At 35.5% G+C, this 26447-nt stretch overlaps 1 protein-coding gene and 1 long non-coding RNA gene across 2 annotated transcripts; one reads left to right on the forward strand and one right to left on the reverse strand.

The window, feature by feature from the left end:
* The first annotated feature begins 60 nt into the window (after window positions 1-60).
* Window positions 61-21973, forward strand: LOC128200231 (uncharacterized). Its single transcript, XR_008252628.1, has 3 exons — window positions 61-484; window positions 20784-20831; window positions 21844-21973. It is a non-coding gene; the product is annotated as an uncharacterized LOC128200231 (long non-coding RNA).
* On the reverse strand, window positions 6491-25801 carry LOC113521014 (hairy/enhancer-of-split related with YRPW motif protein). Its single transcript, XM_052892948.1, has 3 exons — window positions 25263-25801; window positions 21822-22030; window positions 6491-9978 (listed from the first exon to the last, which is right to left on the reverse strand). The coding sequence occupies exons 1-3, from the start codon at window positions 25454-25456 to the stop codon at window positions 9452-9454; spliced, it is 930 nt and encodes a 309-aa protein (XP_052748908.1). The 5' UTR covers window positions 25457-25801; the 3' UTR covers window positions 6491-9451.
* Window positions 25802-26447: the final 646 nt, after the last annotated feature.

Here is a 26447-nt window from a genome sequence, read left to right on the forward strand (position 1 = left end):
AATATCTGTTATAAAGTAGCTAGATTTATATTTAGATTATATATTTTAAGAAGAAATATATATCTCTATGTAACTATAAGATTTTAAAATAAACTAGCTAGTTAATACACAGCTGTGTCCGTGGCAATGTTTGTGTGACCGAGATAAAAAGTAGCCATCTTGAATATTACGTGCATGCTAAATTTCATAAGTATTAGTTGAGTTGTTAAGGCGCACCGAAGTTATAAATAAACAAATAAACACACTTTTATTTTTACACTGTTTACTAGTAGTTCAGTTAATCTGGACCTTAACACTGGTCGGTTCAAGAATTATGTGATTGATTGTAGTTTTTTTTTTTCTTTTTATCAATATGAAGTTTGTGAGTATCATAATTTTTTTGTTGTAATCTCGACTTTTATTTAAAAAAAAGAATCAGCTGTGTTTTTTGCCTGTTCTTCTCAGTCGAAACTGCAATACAAACTGGGCGGTAGCTTAAAAAAAAGTGAGTATTTAATTAATTTATTTATTATAAACAATTTTGAGTCCTTTTCTTATTAGTATATGTATTTAAAAACTATGTTAAAATTTAATTACTAATAAATTACATATTTGTATATATGCTTAATTAAGTTTACTTCAATAAATGTTATTTTTATTTTAAAACAAAGCGTTATATTGCCATTTGGATAAGTCTCCCTCTGGTAATACATATAATATATAAAAAAATTTAAATAGGTAATGGCGTTCCTAACTCGACCAAGCATGTATAAATAATTTATTTTATTTAAAATTATCGTAATACGAAACGACTATTCATAAAGATGATAGGAAAAAAGGTAATACATAAGTTATTGTGCGAGCGTTTTGCATATGAATATGTAATGTAATATTTTAGCTATCTTAACTAGGAACCGTAACGCTGCGACAATATACTGTGACGCCAATGCTAATTTAAACCAAACTAATCCACAATAAGAGTTAATTATGTGTTACGATTCCATTTAATGTATACCTTATATGTATACCTAATCATACCAATTTCAATTTGAATAAACCCAAATTATTTCTATCAATTTTTTTTTTAAGTAAATACAATTTTTTAAAAGAATAACCAGAACTATCGTGGCATGGTCCTGGCATAGAATGGACCACTCCTTCCTTTCCCGTGAGTGTGATAAGAGGCGACTAAAAAAACATAATGGTCGAAGGATGAGGAGCAGCGTTGCTTTTAAAACAACACTAAAGCGTTCCTGCGGTTATCAACCCGCCAGCTAAGCATGGCAGCTACTGGCAAACGCTCCAGGAAGGAAGCCTTTCTTTTTAAAGGTGATATAGAATGGTAACCTCATCCACGCTATCGGTATACACCGGCGGGGCACCAGTGAAGGATGATAGGTGAGGATGAAGCAGGTCAGTTAGCCCATCGTGACGAATTCAACAAGAATTGTTCACGATGGTTTCCAGGGGTAACCACGTGGAGGTCGACCTAATAAGGCATATTGCTAGCAATGGGGCTATCAAACTCCATTGCTAACAATCCCTTTCCCCCCTGGAGGAGGCTTATGTTCAACTGTGAACAGACGGCTGATATGAAGATGTATTTTTTTTATATTACTTAGAATGGCAAACAAGCTGACGGCCCACCTGATGGAAAGTGGTAACCGTCGCCTATAAACATGAGCAGTACCGTGAACATAACAGAGTATACTGTTTCGCCCATGATACCCGCCATGCGTTGCCATTCCCGAGGACTCAGGTGTTATTCCTCTGGACCCTGTAAATTTTCTGTTTTCTATTTTAATAAACCAAAACGTGCGCCGGGGACTGTCCCTTATCTGCGCAAGCGCAAATGCGTAGACTTATTATTTTACATTACACAACAAAGTAATTGGTCACGTCCACAATAGACGAGATGAAATTCAAACGAGTCATTAACAATGATATTATCTTATGTAATCTCTGTGACTTCTTGTTTGATTGTATGCACATATGTTGACTAATTAATGAGTTCACAAGACAGCCAGCAAGGCTTTGTTCACACTGTTACGGGTACGATTTTTTTTTAATTCTACCCATCAAAAGTTTTAGATTCTTTTTTTATTGACAGGATTTTTTTTAATGTAATAATTACCGGTTGAACTTACGTATAATAAAAGATCGAAAACTCGACTAGTTTCGGAATCAGTTCGTGATCCTTAGTCATGAGCGACTGTGACGCGAGGAGTTTTATTAATTTGCTCACCAATATTATATTTATTGCTCACTAATATTATAAAAGGGGAAAGTAAGTCTGTTTGATTGTTATCTCTTAGCGCCATATTTGCTTAACCAATAGCTATTAAAATTTGCTACACGATAGAGAATAAATTAGGCTACTTCATGTCCCATTCACGCGGATGCTATTTTATACGATTAATCTTGTAGAATCAGAGATTTTTATATTTTTTTTACAAACACGAGATGTCGCCACTAGCCAGCCAAGCGTACCAAGCTAAGCCCCCTTCTAGCCACAGCCACCACCGCACGTCAAACCGTCAGCCAGGAGGGACGCGAAAGCCAAGCTAAGCCGTACGGGCGAAATGCCAATTTTATTGTCAGCCTATATTGTGATGAACCTATGTCTAATAAAAAAGGCTACCACCGTATTTGTTGTGTTTCACACGCCAATCCCCTGATTCTCAAGTTAGGACTTACCTTGTGTTGTGAGGAACTGGGAAACTGGGAGTATAATCCAGAACATCCAGACATCGAGACGCGAATTCAAATAAGTTTGTTTCCTAAATTGGCACGACTGAGATCGAACCAAAAACAGTACTACTACGGTAACCGTTTACCATCAGGTGGGCCATAAAGTGTGTTCGCCACTTCAGTGCTATAAAAATAATGAATAATATTTGTGTTTTTGTCTTTTATATATAGAGGTTAAGACTTTTTGTCTGACGATAAAAAAAACATATACGCTTATTCTCTCTTCTTATGCCTATCACTGTGCCACGGAAGGTATTGATTTATATAAAAAAAAAAGTACATGGGCCATAATACCAATGGCTAAAATCACTACTAATTTTTATCCAATTAAGTATCTTAAATACATTGACCATTTAATATAGATCAATATAGCCCTTTACAGCATGTAATTTAAATGAATATTTCCGAAGATATTATAGATTTAATATGCAGATACATAGCGGTACGGCGGTACCGGCACGGCCGGCGGCGCGTGCTTTTAAATAGCGCATCGAATAGCACTTTATCATGTTTGTATTGTCTAATGACAAAAAAAGCTTTAAACGTTGTTTATAAGGACATTCTGTAGTATGTAGGTATATTTAGTATCAGGATTGCACCCGTGCGAAGCCAAGGCGGCTCGCTACTAATTTATATTTTCTAGTATCTATTTTATTTCATATTTGACATCTTTAGTTATCTTACTTTTTTATCAAATTTAGTCATTTAATAGAAAAGCAGATATAAAGATGTTATCTACTTTCTTCATATATTTATAATTATATAGTTATATACATTAAAAAAAAAAACAATACTATTTATTATTGCAAAGATCAAAATAACCGAAAATCAAAATAATATTATACTAAAGACAGTTCCAAAGTATGTGTTACTTTGAAGAACCAATACTATTTGGGCTCTTGTTACTTGGTGAATTGACTTTAGGGTCGTTGCCCTATTGACAGTATGTTCACACCCCAAGGGTGGTGTTTTTATCTGACCTGTTGATATGCAATAGACAGGCGCGTGGCTAATATCACGTAACAAACCGCTCGCTGGCTAAGGAAAAGACATCTTTAACACCACATTCCTATGGAGGGAAAGGGATTGTTAGTTATGGGGTCAAATAGCCCCATTACTAGCAATATACACTGTCAAGTCGACCTCCACGTGGTTCCCCCTGGAAAACATCGTGGCTAATTCTAGTTGAATTTGTCAGGATGGGCTAACTGACTTGTTTCATCCTCATCTATCATCCTTCACTGGTGCCCCGCCAGTGTATACCGATAGCGCGGGTGGGGTTACCATTTCATTATCACCAATAAAAAAACCACATTCCTATGAGGGGTTTTTTAAAGGTTGATAATGGAATAGCAACTCCGCTTGCGCTATCGGTATATACCAACGGGGCACCGTGAGGCATTATAAGTTAAAATGAAAGAACAGGTCAGTTAGCCAATCGTGATGAATGCACCTGGAATTCAGCACGATGGTTTCCAGGGGGACCACGTGGAGGTCGACCTGACGGGATATATTGATAGCAATGGGACTGGTAGTCCGCATTACTAACAATCCCTCCCTCCCTTTGCTGTGAGGGTTTTTTTAATTGTTGATAATGGAACAGTAACCCTGTCTACGCTATCGGTATACGCTGGCGGGGCACCATTGATAGATGATAGGTGAGGATGAAGGCAGGTCAGTTGACCTATCATGAAGAATTCCACAAGAATTAACCAAGATGGTTTTCAGAGGGAACCGCGTGGAAGTTGACGCGATATATATATATTGCTAGCAATGGGGCTGTTAGAACCCATTATTAATCCCTTTCCCCCATTGCTATGATGTTTATGGCAGTAGTGGGCAAGTTGCTTTGTGAAAATGAGGTCCCGAGTTCGATTCTTGGTCGGACTGATTTAGGAATCGAAATTTTCTGAGTCGGTTTGGGTCTGAGTGTTTGAAGTGGTGTCTATAGATGTTAATTGCCTGGTTTCTTTGTAACACAGAGACTCCTAGATTGAGAACTAGTCAATTGGTGTGACGCAGAATTTTACAAAAGTTTTTTGGGTTTTCAGTTGCACTTTAGGGTTTGTTTAGATTTTTGTTCCATTTAAATCACTTCTGTATTATAACGAATGAAACAAAATAGGAATATTTAACTCGGTCAAGCCGTTTTTGAGTTTTAACAAGACTAGAAATGAAATGAAATGAATTTATTTTGCTAGAATGTAAGTAGTTTTCGATGAAAGAGGTTTACATTTACATATATATTCTGCCTCTATGTCGGCGTGCAAATTATTAACAATATGAAAAATTTACGTAATTTTACATTACATTTCCCCTTCTTAGTCATACTATTTATTTATTTATTAGATAGACAAAGATATAGCTATATATATATATATATATATATATATATATATATATATATATATATATATATATATATATATATATACGTAAACGATATTTCACCTCTCCATTATGTCAGAGCACTTAATTCAGACACTGGGTACTTTGTACGTAATATTTTTATCCTATTAAAATTTTAATTAACTGCGGCTGTAAAAACAATCCACCCTCCTTTTCTCGGGCATAAAGAATTTAAAAAATGGTTTTAACAAAAAAATATGTGCAAAGAATGAAACGGTCGAGGTACTGTTTTCAATTGTCTTTAAAAAGAAGTAAGTTCTCAATTCGGGTGTATTTTTTATGATTTTATTATTATTATTAGGTATATCAGCTGTTACTTGCCCATCGTTGAACATAGGCCTCCCCTTATTATTTTGCGAGTAGTTGCCACACTTGGCCAAAATACAAAGTTGTATAAAAAAATGCAAGTCATTTTTTTATACAACTTAGAATCGCAAACAAGCTGATGGTCCACCTGATGGAAAGTGGTAACCGTCGCCTATAGACATGAATAGTACCATGGACATAACAGAATATACTGTTTCGCCCATGATACCCCCCATGCGTTGCCATTCCTAAGGACTCAGGTGTTATTCCTCTGTACCCTGTAAATTCACGCCATATCCCACCCTTAAAACTGAAACACAGCCATGCAAACACAACTGCTTCACGGTTGAAACACGAATGGGACAGAGGTATTCAAGCAATCGACTTTTGGACAGTCTCCGGAAAAAATAGGTTTATTGGTGAAAATAGGCTTTCCCATAAGTGGATACTTCTTAATACCGCTTATATAAATTTAAGTAGTTCAAATACAAACCTGTATATTTCGGAAGGAATTCAAAACAAGCAGTAATAACATTAGTTCCCCGTTGAGAACAACCATCAAACACCCACTTCCCTACAATTTTAAACGAATACCGACACACGGCTCACACACGAATGTATAAAAACAATGTTTTTGCACCCTGCGTCTCTTCCTACGGAAGTAGAGCGCGAGCGAGAGGGAAACATCCGTGTGTAACGTGAGAGAGGGAGGACAATCGTGGGAAACACAGGGGTGGCGATATCCCATACGATTATTGAAGTGGCACGGCCATGCAGTACGGAATTTATTCAGTTGACTCCCCTGTGTTTTGTAGCGGTGTTTGCGCCCTCAGCACGGACAGCTGGCCAGGGTTGTCGCTCGGTTTAATTACTCTGACCTTAGTTGACCACCTGTGGATAGGTATTTAATTTATTCGACAGCAAATGGCGAGCACGTTGAGGGACAGTGACACCGTTTTTATAATTAACAGGTGTGGAAGGTTAGTTTTGTAAAAAAAAAAAATTTCCTCTAGAAAAATAGTTTAATTTTCCTTTTTGTATTCAATCGCAGACTTTTTTGTGTATTTACAATACTGTACAGTTAATTGATATTGTATGAATGAATGAATGAGTATACTTTATTTGCATTATACAATATAGGAAATAAACAAGACAATTTACAAACACAACGATACAATTGTATAAGTACAGTAAGGCGGTGTTATTGCTGAGAGCAATCTTTTCAAGACAACCTTAAGGTAATGGACTAATTGTTGTACAAGTAGGTATAATAGTGCTTTATAATTAAAAAAAGCATCTTTGCATATCATATCAAAGCATTGTATTGTCGATTAAGCTATTTTGAACACACAAGTAAAGTTAATTGAGTATCTATATAAAGTAAACAACATATCGTAGGGATAAAGTACGTTAAAATTTTTAGTATATTATAATAAATTTGCTACTGTAATCTTTTAGAGGAAACTGTAAAGAGTATCTATCTATGTCTTTTATATAAAAAAGTTTGATGTTAAAAAAATATTACTTATTTTCTTCCAATTACGTATTTTAATTGATCCCCTATGTATGATAATTATTAATCACTTTATCTTTTTTCACAACCATTTCTCAATAACAAATGAGCACATATTTTAATATTTTCTTTTTTATAAATATCTATTTCTATAAATAACTTTGTACACGATATATCAAAGACTTCGCCTACCATTAAAGCTTACAATTTGGCTTTAACACTGTCGACTTTAAATAGACTTAACAAATATACTATGTTACTATCACACAACTTAAATAGTTATATATATATATATATAAAATTATAATATAATACAACAGCACAGTGCAAAACTATGTATAATTTAGACATTTATTTTAAACTCTGAGATCGGTTACAACTTTGACTGATTCCATTTAAAATTAATTATAAAAATACATATAAGTATAAATCACCTCTCACAGATGGAAGAGTTAAGTCATCCATATAAATTACATGCTTTCTTACTATATTGGGTTGGCTGGAAGAGATCTCTTGCAAAAATAAACCCACATTTGCTTACAATATTTATAAATGTATTATTTGTGTAATTTATAAGTGCAATAAAGTATATATATAATCATAGTATACCTTATATTGGGATATGGGGGACTACCAGTCTCATTGCTAGCAATATGCTCTGTCAGGTCGACCTCCACGTGGTCACCCCTGGAGACAATTGTGCTGAATTTCAAGCGTATTCATCGTGCTGGGCCAACTGACTTGCCTTTTCATTCTCAACTATCATCCCTCACTGGTTCCTCGCCTGTGTACCTATACCGTCAACGCAGGTGGGGTTACCATTCCATTATTATAAAAAAATTTTATACAACTTAGAATGGCAAACAAGCTGACGGCCCACCTGATAGAAAGTGGTAACCGTCGCCTATAGACATGAGCAGTACCACGGACATAATAGAGTATACGGTTTCGCCCATGATACCCCCCATGCGTTGCCATTCCTGAGGACTCAGATGTTATTCCTCTGTACCCAGTAAATTCACTCTATATCCCACCCTTCAAACCGAAACACAGCCATGCAAACACAACTGCTTCACGGTAGAAACAAGAATGGGACAGAGGTACCCAAGCAATCGACTTTTGTACAGTCTCCCTCTGGTAGATTCTGGTAGATATCATTAAAAGGATATTGAGATATGATATATAATCGTGTCCTCGTAATATGCAGAATGTTGATAGGTATATATAGGAAACGAACTCGGCTTGTTTGTAATTTAAAAACGATGATATTAAGATTTCTAAATATATGGCTTACATTATAAAAATGCTATTACCGTGAGATGCGAGACATTTTTAATATAGGCGGATGATCCGATGCTTTTTACTTGGAACGTTTGAAGGCTGAATGAAATAAAAATTTATTAAAATTCGTTTTCCAACACAAAAGTATCGTAAATTGCGTTTATTATGTTTCGTTACATGAAATATTACAACGAGAATAAATTTGGAATTTTGGGACGTTGGGCAATTTATATATTAAATCGCAGAGGTCGTGAGTTCATGTTCTAGTCGACAAATTTGTGAGTTATTAAATATTTCGATCAATTCTGTGATTTATTTATTTATTGGAAAACCAATAGCTTACAATTTATAGCTAAAAAAAAAAACAATAACAACTTATCCATATAAAAAGCCAATAACAGGTTTTCACTGACTTAGCGATATAAATTTATCGTGGCTAGAGTAATTATAATGTATAAATATTAATAATTATATTATATAAATATGTATAATGTAGTACAATAGTTAAATATATCAAATGTGTTTGAGAGACGACGGTAGGCTGCACCTGGCATGCTATGTACGAAGTCATTCAAAAATTCTAAAAGTTCTCTCGTAATACTACCATAATTTTTCCACAACCAATAATTTTAATTCTGTGTGCACTGTTCTAATAACTTTAATAATTGTATATTTTAAGTATTGTCTTATGTTATCGCCTGTATGTTTTTTTTTATTGTTCTGTTGGTGTCAGTTTTGTTAATATGTAATCGATGACTTAAGAAAATGTTGTGTACATTTGTAATTGGTGCAAATGCAAGATGCAAGCCCTGTATATCAATTAAAATTAATGTCTGTATTTACACTGTTGACGTACCTTTTAAAAATAAATAAATAAATAAATAATGCTATGTGAAATGCGGGCAACTTGCATGTTACGTTTTCTGAAATTTTCGGTAACCCCGCCTGTGCTAACGGTATACGCTAGCGGGGCACCAGTGAGGGATGATAGGTGAGAATGAAAAGGCAAGTCAGTTAGCCCACCGTGATAAATACACCTGGAATTCAGCACGACAGTTTCCAGAAGGGACTTTGTGGAGGTCGACCTGACAAAGTATATTGATAGCAAAGTGTCTGGTAGTCTGCATTACTAACAATCTCTTCCTCCCTACATCGTTTAGGTTAAATTTTGTCTTTTAAATGGAATCATAAATTAAATTTGATATAACAGTTCTAATAGGCTAACTCAGCGCCCCAAGGTCTGTAGGGTTTCGAACTGTTTTGGGAGTACTGATGATGCGTCGGATGGTGAGGGTACGGCGCGGGGTAGTGAGGGGCCGGCGGGGCGGGGTGCGGCCCGGGGGGCGCGGGAGGGGCTGGAGGCGCTGGGGGGTAGTGTGGGTAAGTTGGAGGTGCTGATAAAGGTGCCGCTATCGCTGTGGGTGCCGTCACTGTCGCTGTGGCGGTACTCGTCGCAGTTTCCTGCCTGTGACCCAACTCCGTGTATCCATGTTGGGGCTGCGGGGGTACAGGCGTCGAGGGATACTGTGGGTATCCCCAGTTGGCTGACTTCGCTGCTAGTTCCCGCTGAGCAGCGAAGCATTGAAGGTGGCTCATTAACCTAAGGCGTAAAGGATCTTGGATGTCCAGGCCTTCGCAGCTGACTAGATACCTCGCGACCTCAGCGGCGCACTCCCTGAACCCGATGCTGTGGTAGTCCATGGCGTATCTCTGGGGGTCGTACGCGAATGTATCCAGACCTGAAACAAGATTATAAATAATAAAACTAACTCCTTAAGGGATTTTGCCAGTAGCTACCACATTTAGCAGGTGGGCACGTTGGTAACCACATTTTGGGTTTTACTGAGGTTTTACACTACGCTACTGTCCATATCTCGTCCTCCCTTAGTCGCCTCTTACGACACCCATGGAAAGGAATGGATGGTCCATTCTATGCTGGGACCACACAGTGATATATAAAATACACACGTATGACATCATTTCTGCAGGATAATTATGATTTTACTATATATTAGCTAATCCGGCTTCGTAGGGGGTAAAGGGATTGTTAGTAATGGAGACTGAGAATCCCATTGCTAGCAATATACCCAACCAGGTCGACCTCCTCGCGGTTCCCCCTGGAAACTATCATGGTTAATTCCTGATGATTTCATCATGATGGGCTGACTGGCCTGTTTTCATTCTCATCAATCACCCTTCACTGGTGCTCCGCCAGCGTATCCCGTTAGCGCAGGCGGGGTTACCATTCCATTTTCACCCATAAAAAAAAATCCGGCTTCGTACGGGCAGATGGATATTAAAATAAATTGTATATTAGTTGTAATTAGGTTAGGTTTTCATTTAAGAGGTTTGTTTGAATCGTAGCATTTGGCGTTCCATTGTTTCTGCCTACTCTAATGGGAGACGGGCGTGACAGATATGTATGTATGTATGTAGTTTTAATTAGCAATTTTTTTCTAATAGTATATAGCCCGTTACTCGCTGATAATGTAGCTTTCTAAATAGGCGAAAGAATTTTTTAAATAGATTAAATGGTTTTTTAGTTTATCCATTACGTACGAACGGGCAATAAAATTTTTCCTCTTTAAAAAAATTAATTTAGATATAGATGAATATATAAATATATAATTAGAGGCTTATATAATTTGAGAATATATACAATTAGAATCACGGATTCGCGGACAATGAAATGTAATGAAATGCAAGAAAACAAGATGTCCCGACGCCCCTCGTGCGTCTACCCTTACGCAACAAGTTGTACGAGTCCACAGTGAATGGCGATCAATTGAGGCGGGAAAGAGATGGAACAATCGTAACGGGATCCCCAAGTGTCCGGATTTCTTCCTATAGGGACGAGTGGAAGCCAGAGAAGATAGACCTCTTGTTCCCTTCGCGGGTTTTATAAGAGAATTCAAGAAATGGAACATTCATTATTACATGTGGGGTCTAAAATAGTTGGCCCCGGGAGTAGGCCACCGGGCCGTACGGCGAAGGGTGAACATAAAGTTTGCTGCAAACATTGCTACGTAATCTTTATTTATTTAATTGGATACTTGAAATTGCTTAATATCGATATAAAAGGTCCTATTTTGTGGTCTCATTTAAGGTGGAACATTGCACTTTTTATTTTTTTTTAAGTAATATTTATTTATTATTTAAATGTTATATAAATAATTACGATTTTTAAGTTAATTTCATTATTAATTGATTCATTGATTGATAGTGCATAGTATTCAGCAGTTTCGCAATTTCTGGACGATAAACTGTAAGTAATTTATACAATAAATTATATTATTATTATTGAATTATGGAATGTTATCTTTTTTTTTATACAACTTAGAATGGCAAACAAGCTGACGGCCCACCTGATGGAAAGTGGTAACCGTCGCCTATACACATGAGCAGTACCATGGACATAACAGAGTATACTGTTTCGCCCATGATACCCCCTCATGCGTTGCTATTCCTGAGGACTCTGTACCCAGTAAATTCACGCCATATTCCACCCTTCAAACTAAAACACAGCCATGCAAACATAACTTTCTAAGTTGAAACACGAATGGGACAGAGGTACCCAAGCAATCGACTTTTGTACAAAGTCTCCCTCTGGTAAAAATCTATGTTTTTATCTTTTATATATATAGAGGTAAGATTTTTTGTTTGTATTGGATAAGTTCAAAAAATTCTTAACCAATTTTAAAAATGTATTCACCTGAAAGCTACATTCATTATCATCATATTAGCTACTGAATATAAGCGTTCCTCATGAGGGGAGTTTTGCTAGTAATTGCCAAGATTGATAGGCGGGTTGGCAACTGCAGTTAGGCTTTGGAGATGTTTTAACAGGGACGCTACTGCCCGTCCCTCGTCCTCCCTTAGTCGCCTCTTACGACACCCACGGGAAAGGAAATGGCCTATTCTATGCCGGGACCGCACGGTCAAAAGCTACATTATTAGTGAGTATGGATTGTATTTTATTTTTAAAATGTGCAAAAACATATATATGTGCAAAGCATGGAAAGGTTCCTTAGTTATAAAATGTTATCACTGTTAGAGTATTAACATTGACTTTTTTTTATTTTTCAAAATGAAAATAAAATATTTTATTATTTATTGAGTCTGAATTGGAATAATAAATGATTCCGAAATAATTTTTAATGATAGCACTTAAAAATATCTTAAGACGCCATTGTCGGCCCCTTCCTTCCATCCGTCTTTCCGCAGTTGGCATGATTTTTTTCCCCCGCAGGTGTGACAACCCTTCCTCGGAAGCATAGTTACACGCTTCCGCTTGTCACTCGGCACAATGGAATAGACGTGGTTGGTTAATGCGAATGTAGATTAGAGCTATGGGCCACTTTTTTTTTTTTAACGATAATTAAAAAAAATGTTTCTGAATGGATTTTTTACATTTTAATAAAAAAATTAATGTTTTATTTAGTTTAGATGTTTTATTACATAAACACAGACGTACCAAAGTATGTTTATATATGAGTAAGGTTCCCAAATGAAGACAGAGGTCACGTGTCTTTTCGTGAAAGAATAATGATAAATGGCAAACGACTATCTGCTTGAGTTAGAACGAGACAATAACATCTGGCGTCTCGTTCTTTTTCATATATAGACAAGTTTATTATGTATACATATATATATGCAAAAACATGCATATTTGCTAGTGATCCGGCGCGGATACGCTTGGATTTTTTTTAATAAAATACAGTTCATGTTATTTGCTGATGATGTAACTTTTTATGGTGAATGATTTTACAAAAAAAGTTAGGTTAAATTTGGCGGGGCATCAGTGAAGGATGATAGGTGAGAATGAAGCAGGTCAGTTAGCCCATCGTGACGAATTCAACAAGAATTGTTCACGATGGTTTCCAGGGGGAACCACGTGGAGGTTGACCTAATAGGGCATATTGCTAGCAATGGGGCTATCAAACTTCATTGCTAACAATCCCTTTCCCCCCAAAACATAGGTATTAGATTTCAGCAATCTTACCCAACTTAGCAAATAAGCTGTAATATTTAGTTATCTGTGTATACAATCAGTCAGCTTAGATTAGCGTTTATCGGTCCGTCTGTTTGTCCAGGGTAGCGTGGGAACCCCGCGCACTCCCGCGTCCCACCCCGGCACCATGAGGGTCGGCTACCCTCCCGTAAGTCAATAACAGATTATGTACTGTGCGTGAGATATGGTTTTACTGGTTTCAAATCCTACTTATCATCATATGAAATGTGTTGCAATGTCTTTCATAATGGTGTTTTATTCGCCATTATTAAATAGATTTATTAAAAGACTAGCGGCCCGTCCCGGCTTCGGCACGGGCGGACATTTTTACATTTTAAAAAGTGGTCATTGTGACATAACGATACTAGTTGGACGTATAGTATCGCGACGTTTTTTGTAGTTATTGATGTTTTCTTCAATATTATATGTAGAACATACTTTTGTTCTATCACCAGTAGTTTCCGCAGCGCACGCGACCAAAGATATTTTACGAGTATAGCATTTTTTTACACCTTGAGTTACGTTACTAAAGTTTTAGTAAGGATTCCTAATCTTTTCTAGCAATAAATATATGATACTCAGGGTGAATGTAGCTTTCTAACAGTAAAAAAATTATTGAAATGGGCAAAGTAGTTTTTAAGTTTAATCATTACAAACATACACACAAAAATACAAATCTTTCCTCTTTATAATATTAGTGTAGATGTAGATAAACAAGCAACGTTCTGTTACGTAAATTAAAAAACACGACAAGCTGCCGAAAACGAACAATTAAAAAAAATTTAAACAGTGTTATTTTTTTTTATACCACTGAGGTGGCAAACAAGCATACGGCCCACCTGATGGTAAGCGGTTACCGTAGCCTATGAACGCCTGCAATACCAGGGGTACTACGCGCGCGTTGCCGACCCTGAAGAAACCTCTTTATCCCCCTTTTGAAGAACCCCATGCTATAGTCTCTTGGGAAAACCTCGGCAGGGAGCTCATTCCATAATCTAAGTATTCGTGGGAGAAAACATCTCTGAAACCGCATCGTACGCGACCATTCGGAAAGATTCTAATCCTACCCCATACATCAAAATCTATTAAGGCCCCGCCTTAATAGAAGGGATTGTTAGTAATTCGGACTCCCAGTATACCTATATCGGTAGCTCAGGCGGGGTTACCACTCCATTGTCATTCATTAAAAAATCTATTCGGGTATTTAGAAGTCATGTAAGGAACTCACTTATTTACCAGAGGGAGACTTTGTACAAAAGTCGATTGCTTGGGTACCTCTGTCCCATTCGTGTTTCAACCGTAAAGCAGTTGTGTTTACACGACTGTGTTTCGGTTTGAAGGGTGGGATATGGCGTGAATTTACAGTGTACAGAGGAATAACACCCGAGTCCCCAGGAATGGCAACGCATGGGGGGTATCATGGGCGAAACAGTATACTCTGTTATGTCCATGGTACTGCTCATGTCTATAGGCGACGGTTACCACTTTCCATCCGGTGGACCGTCAGCTTGTTTGCCATTCTAAGTTGTATAAAAAAAAATGTATACATGAATCCTGAAAACATTAACCATCCCATACCGTTACCATAGCATTTCCATATATAAAAAAAAATCTAAATAGAATTGTTTATCTAAGAAGAAACAAAGCTTCAACTTGTTTAAAATCCGATCAAGTTTCATTTAAATAATCCTGTTTCGTTGTTTAAATAAGTAATATAAGTAAATAAAGTTCTTAATAACTAAATAAAGATCTTAGCAACTTGTTTCTTTGGAGGAGACTTTAAATTTGTTTTTGACTGTGAAAGTGTTACACTAGTATGGTTGACTCCGATCTCATTGGGAAGAAATAGAATAGAATTCTTGGGACTATTAACAGATTATTCATTATTGCATTAAATACTAGTCATGTCTAGATTATATAAATTTATAGTTTTTAACGAACTTTAGTAAAAACGAGCTTTTTAAACCGTTTAATATATTTTGCCTGTCGAGAGGACTAGATTGTTACCTATTAGTAATTAACTGATAACATAGTTTTTAATTACTTATTTATTAACAAAAAATAGACTCAAGTTGTCTGAATTAAATTAAGAAATTAAATTAAAAAATTTGAATATTTATTTATTTATTTAAACTTTAATGCACAGTAAAATTCTATGTACATATGGCGGACTTAAAGTAACAGGCGAGAAATATAACTCGCCTATAATTGGGCATTTCATTCAGATGCTGATCTAGTCGGCTGGCTCACATCTGGGTGAATTGCTTAATTAAATCAATTTGTTTTTTTTTTTACTAACATAGATTGTAAGAAAATTGTTACTAACAAAATGGACCACATTGTAGTCTGGATAATAAAGTATATTATTATTATTATAAACACCGGACGGTGTTCTCTACCAGTCAAGCATTGGGCGAACCGAGAAATACGTAGGCGGTGAATGCAATTTCTAAATGTAGAAATATTAATTTTTAACAAATATTGTTTTTAAACAAAATGCTTGATCCTCAATTGTGAATTAATTGTGATGATTATTATTTTTTTTTTATATTAAAATGATGTAATCTGTTTTGGTATTTTTTTTTATACAACTTAGAACGGCAAACAAGCTGACGGTCCACATGAGCAGTACCATGGACATAACAGAATATACTGTTACGCCTATGATACCCCCCATGTATTGCCATTCCTGAGGACTCAGATGTTATTCCTCTGTACCCAGTAAATTCACGCCGTATCCCACCCTTCAAACCGAAACACAGTCATGCAAACACAACTGCTTCACGGTAGAAACACGAATGGGACAGAGGTACCCAAGCAATCGACTTTTGTACAAAATCTCCCTCTGGTATATATATATATATTTACTTATAATGTGATCAAGACGAAAGTCGGTTTTATTTAAACCTTTAATTATTAATAGATAAACTTAGTAAATGGTATGTATTTTATATTTTTGTGCAATATTTATAGCTTATGTATTTTATGCGTGTAAAAATTATTCATTCACTTTTGGGTCACTACCCACTATGTGTTCTCCTTTAATCAAAGGTTATTTTTAAGAGATTGCCCTAGCAGTAAGACCGCCTTTATGTTTATATTTGGATCTGTATATTATCTTACTGTATTTTAATTGAATTTTCTGATTGTCATTGTATATTTTAATTTATTATTATTATTGTTGAAAGACGGACTTTTTCAGGCAGAATAACCTGTGACACTTCGACCTTTTCATGCTCTTTTGTACTCGCCTTCTTTTATATATTAAGTGAAATACATACATACATACATATCTGTCACGCCTGTCTCCCATTAGGGTAGGCAGAAACAATGGAACGCCAAATGCTTCGATTCAAACAAACCTCTTTCGCTTCTTCCACATTCATCAATCTTTTCATACACGCTCGCCGGTTACGGGTACTTTTAATTTGGCCCTTCTTTAGCACGTCGCCTATTTAGTCGACATACATACGTCCGTCTAGGGCGGCCCTAAAATACCTATTATTAAGTGAAATAAAGAGTTAAATAATAAAGTAAATAAGCCCCCTAAAGTCTAACCATACGTCCGGATCGACCACCTAATCCACGTGGGGGGCGGACACGTGATTTTTATATAACTGGCACGGCTAACATGGCAAAGGTAACCCATTTAATATCGGAATACTATTTTTTTTTTCAATTCGACAACTCTGCTTAGTAGTGAGAGAGACAAATAATAAGCCACTAAGTCCCGACTTTGTTTCGTGTAGGTACGTTATCTGTATCGCTTCCTGTTTGTGTTTTTGTCGGCGCCAGGTGTCGGTCTGTATGTCCTACCTGGCCCGGTAATTGATACTCAGCTGATCGACTTTTGATGGTGTGGTCAAGTTTTTATACTTTTTTGTGGCCAGTCGCATATTAAATTAATATTTTTTAAGTCGATAATGGACTTTACTTTCCTATTACACGTGAGTACTTTCAGGAGATGTAAACATTCTTCTTCCTGACTAATACAAAAAATTTGATAAAGGTTTGTTTGTATGTATGTTGTCATTTCTTTGTATAATAAATCAATCTGACAATATTCTTGAAATTTTTAAATAGCTCATATGTCTCTAAAAATTATATATAATAGTATACTATTATATATAGAAGGCGTTCTTCTATATATAGAAGATTTCTTTTATATATAGAAGAGTTCTTCTATATATGAAAATAACGCCTTCTATATATAGAAGGCGTTATTATTATAAGGCACTATTATATACTATTACTATTACTATTACTTATTACTATTACTAATATTATATATAAGGCACAATTTGGAACAGAAAATAATAAGTATTTTTTTTAATGGGTGAAAATGTAATTGTTACTCCGCCTGCGCTATCGGTATACGCTGGCGGGGCACCAGTGAAGGATGATAGGTGAGGATGAAGCAGGTCAGTTAATACACTGTAATGAAGTCTACAAGAATTAACCACGATTAAATTAGATTCGCATGGAAGGGTAACCTGCTAAATCTTTTTATTACAATCTCTTTCTTTCCCTTTCCCACTAATAAAATAAGTATTTAATAAAAAATAACCGGATGAAACGAATAAAGTCACGGGTTAAAACTAATTCTTCTCTTAGTTTCTTTCGCTGAAAACACATTTAGAATGAAGTTCGATTATTAGATAGATAGATAGATAGATACTCTTTATTGTTTCCTCCAAAATATTACAATAGTAAACTTATTATAAATATAAACAATTACAAGAAATAATCACAGTGAGAAAACAATGGGCGACCTTATCGCTAAAAGCGATCTCTTCCATTTATTAATATATTATTAAACAATGAAATAAAACAAGTAAGTTATCAACAATTAGTTAATATTTCATGTAAACTATCATACACGTATTGTTTTGCCAATCATCTTTTCATAGTTAACCTTTAGTGAAACCGGAAACCGGATATGTCCGGTAAACGTGCGGTTTCGGAACCGCTGAACACGCGGTCAACGACGGCGAATTAAAACTTAGACACTGACCTGTGGACGAATTAGTACGGTCGATATGTCATTGTCCGGTAAACCACTAATTGGAGGCATCCACGTGATTGCCCTCCGGTACAGTAACCTCGGAAGGAAGAGCGGTTTGTATGAATCATTTCGAATTATTTTTCATTATTATATCAAACGTGAGCTGTCCACTGCTAAACATAGGGCTTGCCGATAAGTTTTTGTCAGTAGATGGCACGCTTGGCAGGCGGGTTAGCAAACTCAGTTAGGTTAGGGTGGAATATGGCGTGAATTTACTGGGTACAGAGGAATAACACCTGAGTCCTCAGGAATGGCAACGCATGGGGGGTATCATGGGCGAAACAGTATACTTTGTTATGTCCATGGTACTGCTCATGTCTATAGGCGACGGTTACCACTTTCCATCAGGTGGGCCATCAGCTTATTTTGCCATTCAAAGTTGAAAAAAAAAAGTTTTAATGATGTTTTAAGAGGGTCGCTTCTGTCCATCTATCGACTATTAGGATCCTTTAGTCGCCTCTTATGATACTTACGCGAAAGGAAGGGGTAGTTCATTTAATGGGAGCACACGGCGACATATTTCATTACCATTGTTATAGTAAAAAATTAAATAAAAATATATTCATGCCTTTGGGACTAAGAGGATAATTAGAGACATTTGTCAATAACGTTGTGGTGAACATTCTAATAGTAACATTCTACTTAATATTTATAACAATGATTTATAATTATTTATATTATTTTACTTTATATCTGCAGTATAATCCCTACATAAAATAGACCACTCCTTCCTTTCTCGTGGATGTCGTAAGAGACGACTAAGGAGGGCGAGGGATGGGCAGCAGCGTCCCTCTTAAAACATCACCAAAGCCTAACTGCGGTTGGCAAACTGTATGCAGTAGCAGTGGATAGTTAAAAGCTGAGATGATGATGATAATGTGATGATATCTCCTTTACATATTTACATGAAATTTACTTGCCATTATTGTAAATAATTATTTTAAAAAATACAATCAATAGTTTGATTTTTTTTGTTTTTCATTCTTTTATCTCTTTTTACTGTGTAGGTCTGTATTATATGTATGTTTGTATTGTTATTTGTTTGCTGTAAGTAATGCAAATAAATTATCTATCTACCTATATAATATTATTAATTATTTAGCAATAGAGACTGTGGTAAAGTTCCCGTTTAAGTAGAACCTCGTAAACAGTAGCACCGCAGTCGGCAATATCATATTGTTCTCAAATTCCTGTATACTCGAATGTCGAGCATAAAAAATTGGTCCACCTGTCGCGTGGACCCGGAAGGGAGGACTGCGTGGGAAACAACTGCATCTAATGTCGGGACGAGCTGGGAGCGCGCTGCGGGACGGGACGGGATGGGACGGGACGCCACCGATGCGGTAACGACCCGCATGCGTTCTCTATCATTGTAGAATACCGATAAATTGTTTTGACGTAGTCTCGAATTTGTTTATAAAATGGGAAATAAGGTTTAATTATATAGCGTATTATAGTGTATAGTATTCACATTTATTTATTCATTAGTACATATATGTGTACATGGCGGACTTAATGCTAAAAGCATTCTCTCCCAGTCAACCATAGGGAAGTGTCAGAATACTCGAATGCGGTACTAGTAATTATTGATATACGTACATACTAAAATTACATATATAAACGAATAAATATATATAAATAACAAATATACTTACACGTATATGTCATATATTATATACACAAAATTGAGAATAATATAATACATCATATATAATATATCATATTCAAATTTTAGTTGCATTTGGCATGTAGTATTTGTATGAAAAGGGTAATCAAGTTTCGTGAATCTTCATCTTGGTTGGACTTACTTTGTGAAGTAGTAAAATTACAAAAAATGACTTGATGATCATTAGTGTTTTGTACTACCTACCTTTTTTTTATACAACTTAGAATGGCAAACAAGCTGACGGCCCATCTGATGGAAAGTGGTAACCGTCGCCTATAGACATGAGCAGTACCATGGACATAACAGACTATACTGTTTCGCCCATGATACCCCCATGCGTTGCCATTCCTGAGGACTCAGGTGTTATTCCTCTGTACCCAGTAATTTCACGCCATATCCCACCGAATCCCACTGAAACACAGCCATGCAAACACAACTGCTTCACGGTTGAAACACGAATGGAACAGAGGTACCCAAGCAATCGACTTGTACAAAGTCTCCCTCTGGTAAAAATGGCTAATATAATTATAATAAATATGCTATATACCGTTAAGCCAGCCAAATGTTTTTTTTTTGTAATATGGTCAATAAAGAATAAATAAATGAAAACAAAATAAGTAACACATGAAACTAAACTGAGAAGCTCCTTTTTTTAAGGTAGTCGAGAAACAGGAAAAGCGAATCAAATAACTGCACACATTTGCTTTTGTGACCTGCCAAGTAGTTTTTATCGTCAGTTGTACAGTTACGAATGCACTTCTTTACGTTTTACAAAGTATTTTATGCATTTTATTAATTGCAGGAAGCGGAAATGTGCAGCCAATGTCTGATATGAGTCTTTCGAACACAGGTAACTAACGGGAATAGTTTTCTATTGCTATTTCCAAGATATAACGTTGTATTGCTCTAACAGATTCGAGTACAATAAAAGAGAACAATTTTAAATCATTTTTAAATATTCTTGCAAATACAGTTAAATTATAACTGTTATAAAATTGTATCGGAAAGACTGTATGTTTATACATTATATTGGGTAATTATTCGAATAAATTAGCTAGGCATAGAAAAATGTAGTAAAATCTAGACAAATTACTTTGGAAATTAATATTTATTTTTCTATTTACACATTGCTATGAGAATATGGCTGAACGGATTTCAACAAAATTTTATAATCAAGTAAAAATTAGACCAATTGATCAGTGGTAATGCATTTATAATGGGCGAAACAGTGTATTCTTTCACATGCTGATTTTTTTTCGTTCACATTGCTGATTTAGTGCTGGGAGAAACATCAGGCGATTAAGAGTCAAACAAACTCTCACTCAGGTTGTGGAATGAGCTCCCTGCCAGGGTTTTCCCAAGAGACTACAGCATGGGGTTCTTCAAAAGGGGGTAAAGAGGTTTCTTCAGGGTCGGCAACGCACGCGTAATACCTCTGGTATTGCGGGTGTTCATAGGCTACGGTAACCACTTACCATCAGGTGGGCCGTATGCTTGTTTGCCACCTCAGTGGTATAAAAAAAAAGCTCCACAACACACTGACTTGCTGTGTAGAAATGGATCACCCAAATGTTATGTCCATGGTACTGTTCATGTCCATAGGCGACGGTTACCACTTTCCATCATGTAGATTCCTTGCTAATCTAAGTTGCATAAAAAAAGTAAACTGGTGTATATTTTATAAGAAAGCACGATTCAATCGCCACAAAATTAAATGAAGATATCGTGTACAATACAGACAGAATACAGAGATATTGAAAATCTAAATAAATCTCCTTTTTTCGGAGGTTGAATTAAATTGGAAATCAATATATAAGATTGAAATGAAATTTTAACCTACCTTTGGAATGCAACATTTTCAGATGGTCAACGGTGAGCTGGAGTATCTCCGCCTTCTCCAGCTTGGCGCTGCCCTGCTTCTCGCAGGCGGCCGGCACCAGTCGCTTCAGCTCCGTCAGCGAGGTGTTGATGCGGTCGCGCCTCTTCTTCTCGATCACGCCGCGCCGTCGCTTCCGCGTCATCAGCTGGCACGAATCGCCACCTGGGGATCTGGAAAGTGGCGTATGATTGTTTACCAGTTGACCTGATATACATAGAAAGATAGTTACTCTGTATTGTTTCCTCTAAAAGTGTATATATATCATTCTGTGAAAAGCTATTACTATGGCAGTCTGTCTACCTACAGAATAATCTCTAGAGAAATCTGTGGAGAGGTCAATTCTGTACATGAAATATATTTCCAAAATAACTATCAGGGGGTGATTAGTGATCGATACTGATGCCAAAAATGCAATCAGTAAAATTTTTGCCTGTCTGTCTGTATGTTCATTATAGAAACAAAAACTACTCGACGGATTTTAACGAAACTTGGTACAATTATTCTTCATACTCCTGACCAGGTTATAGTATACTTTTCATCACGCTACGATCAATAGGAGCAGAGCAGTGAAGGGAAATGTTAAAAAATTCAAACCGTGCGACGCCGGGACGGGCCACTAGTACTGAATATAGGACTCCCTTAAGTTCAGTAGTGAACAGTTAATGATTGACATAATAATAAAAATAGAGCAATAGTCAGTTTGTTTGTCATTAAAAATATAAATGTAGCTTAACAATTAATTGTATTGAAATCACCCATATCGGTCGGATATCTATTTTTGAATATGTTAAAGGTCTGTTATCAAATATTATTTTTTGAATAACCGACTTTTATTATATTCATTGTTAGACCAGTATATAGACGTAACTCTAAAAAAAAAAAGAGCCTATAAAATCAAAGGTAGCTAAATGCCATAAAATCGAATTCATTTTCAATCTGGTTTAAAATATAGAATATCGTTCCATATCCTTAACAAAATATTAGTTTTTGTAGTTTCTTGAATATTGGATAGAGTTCCCTGCCGAGGTTTTCCCAACAGACACAGCATGGGGTTCTTCAAAAAGGGGTAAAGAGGGTTCTTCAGAGTCGGCAACGCGCGCGTAATACCTCTGGTATTGCAGGCGTTCATAGGCAACGGTAACCACTTACCATCAGGTGGGCCGTATGCTTGTTTGCCACCTCAGTGGTATAAAAAAAATAGACTTGGATTTAGCTGTCTTCGATTTTTTAGGCCTATACTACATACATATTGCTAATTATATAGCATCCCTACGTCCTAGTGCTTATTCCTATGGTAAAACATAGTATTCTACTAAATTTTCACCGACATCAATTTTATATCTGCTACAATTATTGGTATATTGGTAATGAATATTTATTATTATAACAAATATTTATTTGTCACAAATGTGTTTTAACAAAATATGCACGAAAATTATGAATTCACTCCTGCGCCACCTGCCCATTTCTATCTGTTCTCCTTTAACCAAAGGTTGTCTGTATAGTTATTTATACAGAATGCATATAAAGCTTATGTATATAACGGAGGGGGGGGGGGGGGAAGTTCAGTAAAGAATACTGTCTTAACAACAGGTTTACTTATTAAAACAATGGAAAAAATATATAAATCTATATAAAGGTTGTCTGTAAGAGATTGCCCTAGCAATAAGACCGCCTTTTGTACCTTTATGTGTATATTTCAATGTGTATTTATGTTACTGTATTTCACTTGAATTATTCACTTGCCATTGTATATTTTTATTTAGAGTTAAATAAATAAATAAATATTTATCATATTTATAATAACATAAATCGTGTTTAGAACACATATTGATATTCGTACTTCAATTGTAAAACTGCACTTAAAACATGGTTATTGAGTCTGACGTACGATGACACGGAAAACTTACTGAAAGTTACGTATTAAATTTATTTATTTACATTACAACTATGGAAATATTATTAAAATAATTTACGTTGTGTAAGTGTGTGTAGGATATATCGGTTGTATAACCTTAACTATATATATATATATATATATATATATATATATATATATATATATATATATATATATATATATATATATATATATATATATATATATATATATATATATATATATATATATATATATATTAATGTTATTATTATATTTATAACCAGAACAAATTGTAAAATAGTGCCAACACCGTGGGGTGAGGACCTGGTGATCTGTGACACAGGTCTATCCTATTTCAGACACCAGCGGGTCTACCATGAAATGTAATTCCGAAATTTCGGACTCAATTTCGTGTTTTTATTTATACCAAAATGGGACCAATAAATGGAGTTTCACATTTCGTTCGTCATACATCCTTATAATAAAAGTCCAAAGGAACAATATTTTAACATTTTTAATATTTCCAAACGGCATGTATTATGTAATTTTAACATCAAATGTCTGTTTCGTTTGGCTCCGAAATTTCGGAAAACATTTCTTGGTAGGCCCTCAGTTCTTTACAATATTATTACAATATAATTACATTAACTTATGTTACCTTCAAAAATAAATATATTAGAATATAATAGATGTACAACTAGTATTGTGAAGAGAATAAACTTTATTATTATCATTAATCAGTAAAAACAGAATTACTATTTGTGATTAGAATGACGCGTGTCATTCCGTAGCACGCGCTACACGCGTACAACCTTTGACGCTACGACGTAACCACAACTACGACAACGTGACAAATCACTCAATTTGGTTAATTAATGTATGATTCGTAGTTTGCTATTGCTAGCAGGTATTTTGTATATTAATTCCAATGAGAATCTTGTTAGAATCCTTGTATTGTGGGAATTATTCGATAGAGTAGATATGGAGTTAATTGTTGTTCATGTTAAACATTTTTTTTATTTCTTTTTTTAATATACGAATATTTTACAAACAGGCGTGTTTAAAATTATAGATATTATATTTTTAAAGTAATAATTAAAATATTAATATCTTTTTAATAGTATTGTAAAAAAAATACTAAGGTACAATAGGATATATTTTATTTTCTTGTATTATGTAAATTAAGCAAGTACTCAGTTATTTAACCGATGTTAATTAAAATTTATCATAAAAAAGAACTCTTAAATATGTTAAAAGCATTAAACTTAAATATTTATTTATAATTTTGAAATATTTGATTTCAATATTTGGGTCCAGTCTCCCACAAGTTTTACAGACCATTTAAATTATACATACATATATAGTTGTATTTTTTTTTTCATTTAACTTTCTGTAAGATTTGTGGAGAAAATAAATAAATAAAATAAAAAAAAAATTGATTTATTTATTACTAATTGCTACAAAAAATATTGTAATATAAAAAACACGTGTACCAATAATAAACATAGCTATATACTCACTGCGCATCTTTGCTGCTCTCTTCTGAAAACGCATCGTCTTCGCTCTCCGAGTGGGTTCTTTTACTGCGTTGCGCAGGAGCTGGCGGCGCAGGCGCCGGCGCCGGCGGCCCCCACCCGTACCCCCACTGGGGCTGCCCCTGATGAGGCTGCAGCGAGGAACTGGACTGCTCCATATGACGGTGATGGTATTCCATAGTCACTTTTTTCAAATACACAAAAAAATCTATCACTTATTACGGTCACTAATATTTAATTACCGTCACTAGCCGTGTTTGTTATTGTCACTCTATCACTTAAGGTGCATAATAAGGCACGTCTTATCAATGTCTTGGCCACACTTCGTCGGTATCTGGAGGCGACACGTGCATGCGCGTGGACCGACGCCACTGGAGTGTGCTGCCGCGTGCGATCCGTGTGCCGCCACCCTTAGCGCTCGCCCTGTGGATACCATACTTTATTTTTACAAATTCAACATACAACCATCAATGCCATTGTGACCTTTATTCCTTTGTAATAACGCTCTTTTGTTATGCCATTTGAAAGTTGCAAAACTTTTTTTAGACAAATTTCGATTCGTAATTCAAATAAGCGAATGTGGACTGTATTTTGATAGTGCTTGGAGTTATTAAACTGAAATTGGGGGGTCAAACGCCACATTAACTATTATGAATGTTTGTTATTATGTCGCTTAAAGGATTTTATAGTTTAAATGTGAAATAATAGAGTTGAATATAGTTCGTATCGCTTCACACTGGGTGGTACACAGCGCCGCGTGTCAGGCGCACGGTGGGAAAATGAGTAACAATTAGGAAATGCAATTTTATTCGCCGGAGTGTATGTGTGAATGTTATCTGGGAGAAGGGGTGGGCTGAGAAGCGTGGGATCATTTGTAGGTATATATGGATTTACTGACTCACTGACTTAGTACCTAACGCTTTATTCATATTTACAGCGCCCCCTCTGTACTGTTTGAAGTATTTTTTTCGAGTGAATCAAGCTTAATTGAACAAAGATTAAAAAAGTTAATGAAACAAGATAAATTAAAGTTATATTTTTCGTTTGTATTTTAATTGTTATGTTGGCATATAAATGTATTTATAAAATTAAATATATCAAAAGGAGTATTAATGTTTTTATTATAGGTGCATACATACAAAAATTTTGTACATACACTCAGGTACATAC

Source organism: Galleria mellonella, unplaced genomic scaffold, assembly GCF_026898425.1.
Source record: "Galleria mellonella isolate WM207_F2 unplaced genomic scaffold, CSIRO_AGI_GalMel_v1 utg171, whole genome shotgun sequence".
Lineage (NCBI taxonomy): Eukaryota > Metazoa > Arthropoda > Insecta > Lepidoptera > Pyralidae > Galleria > Galleria mellonella.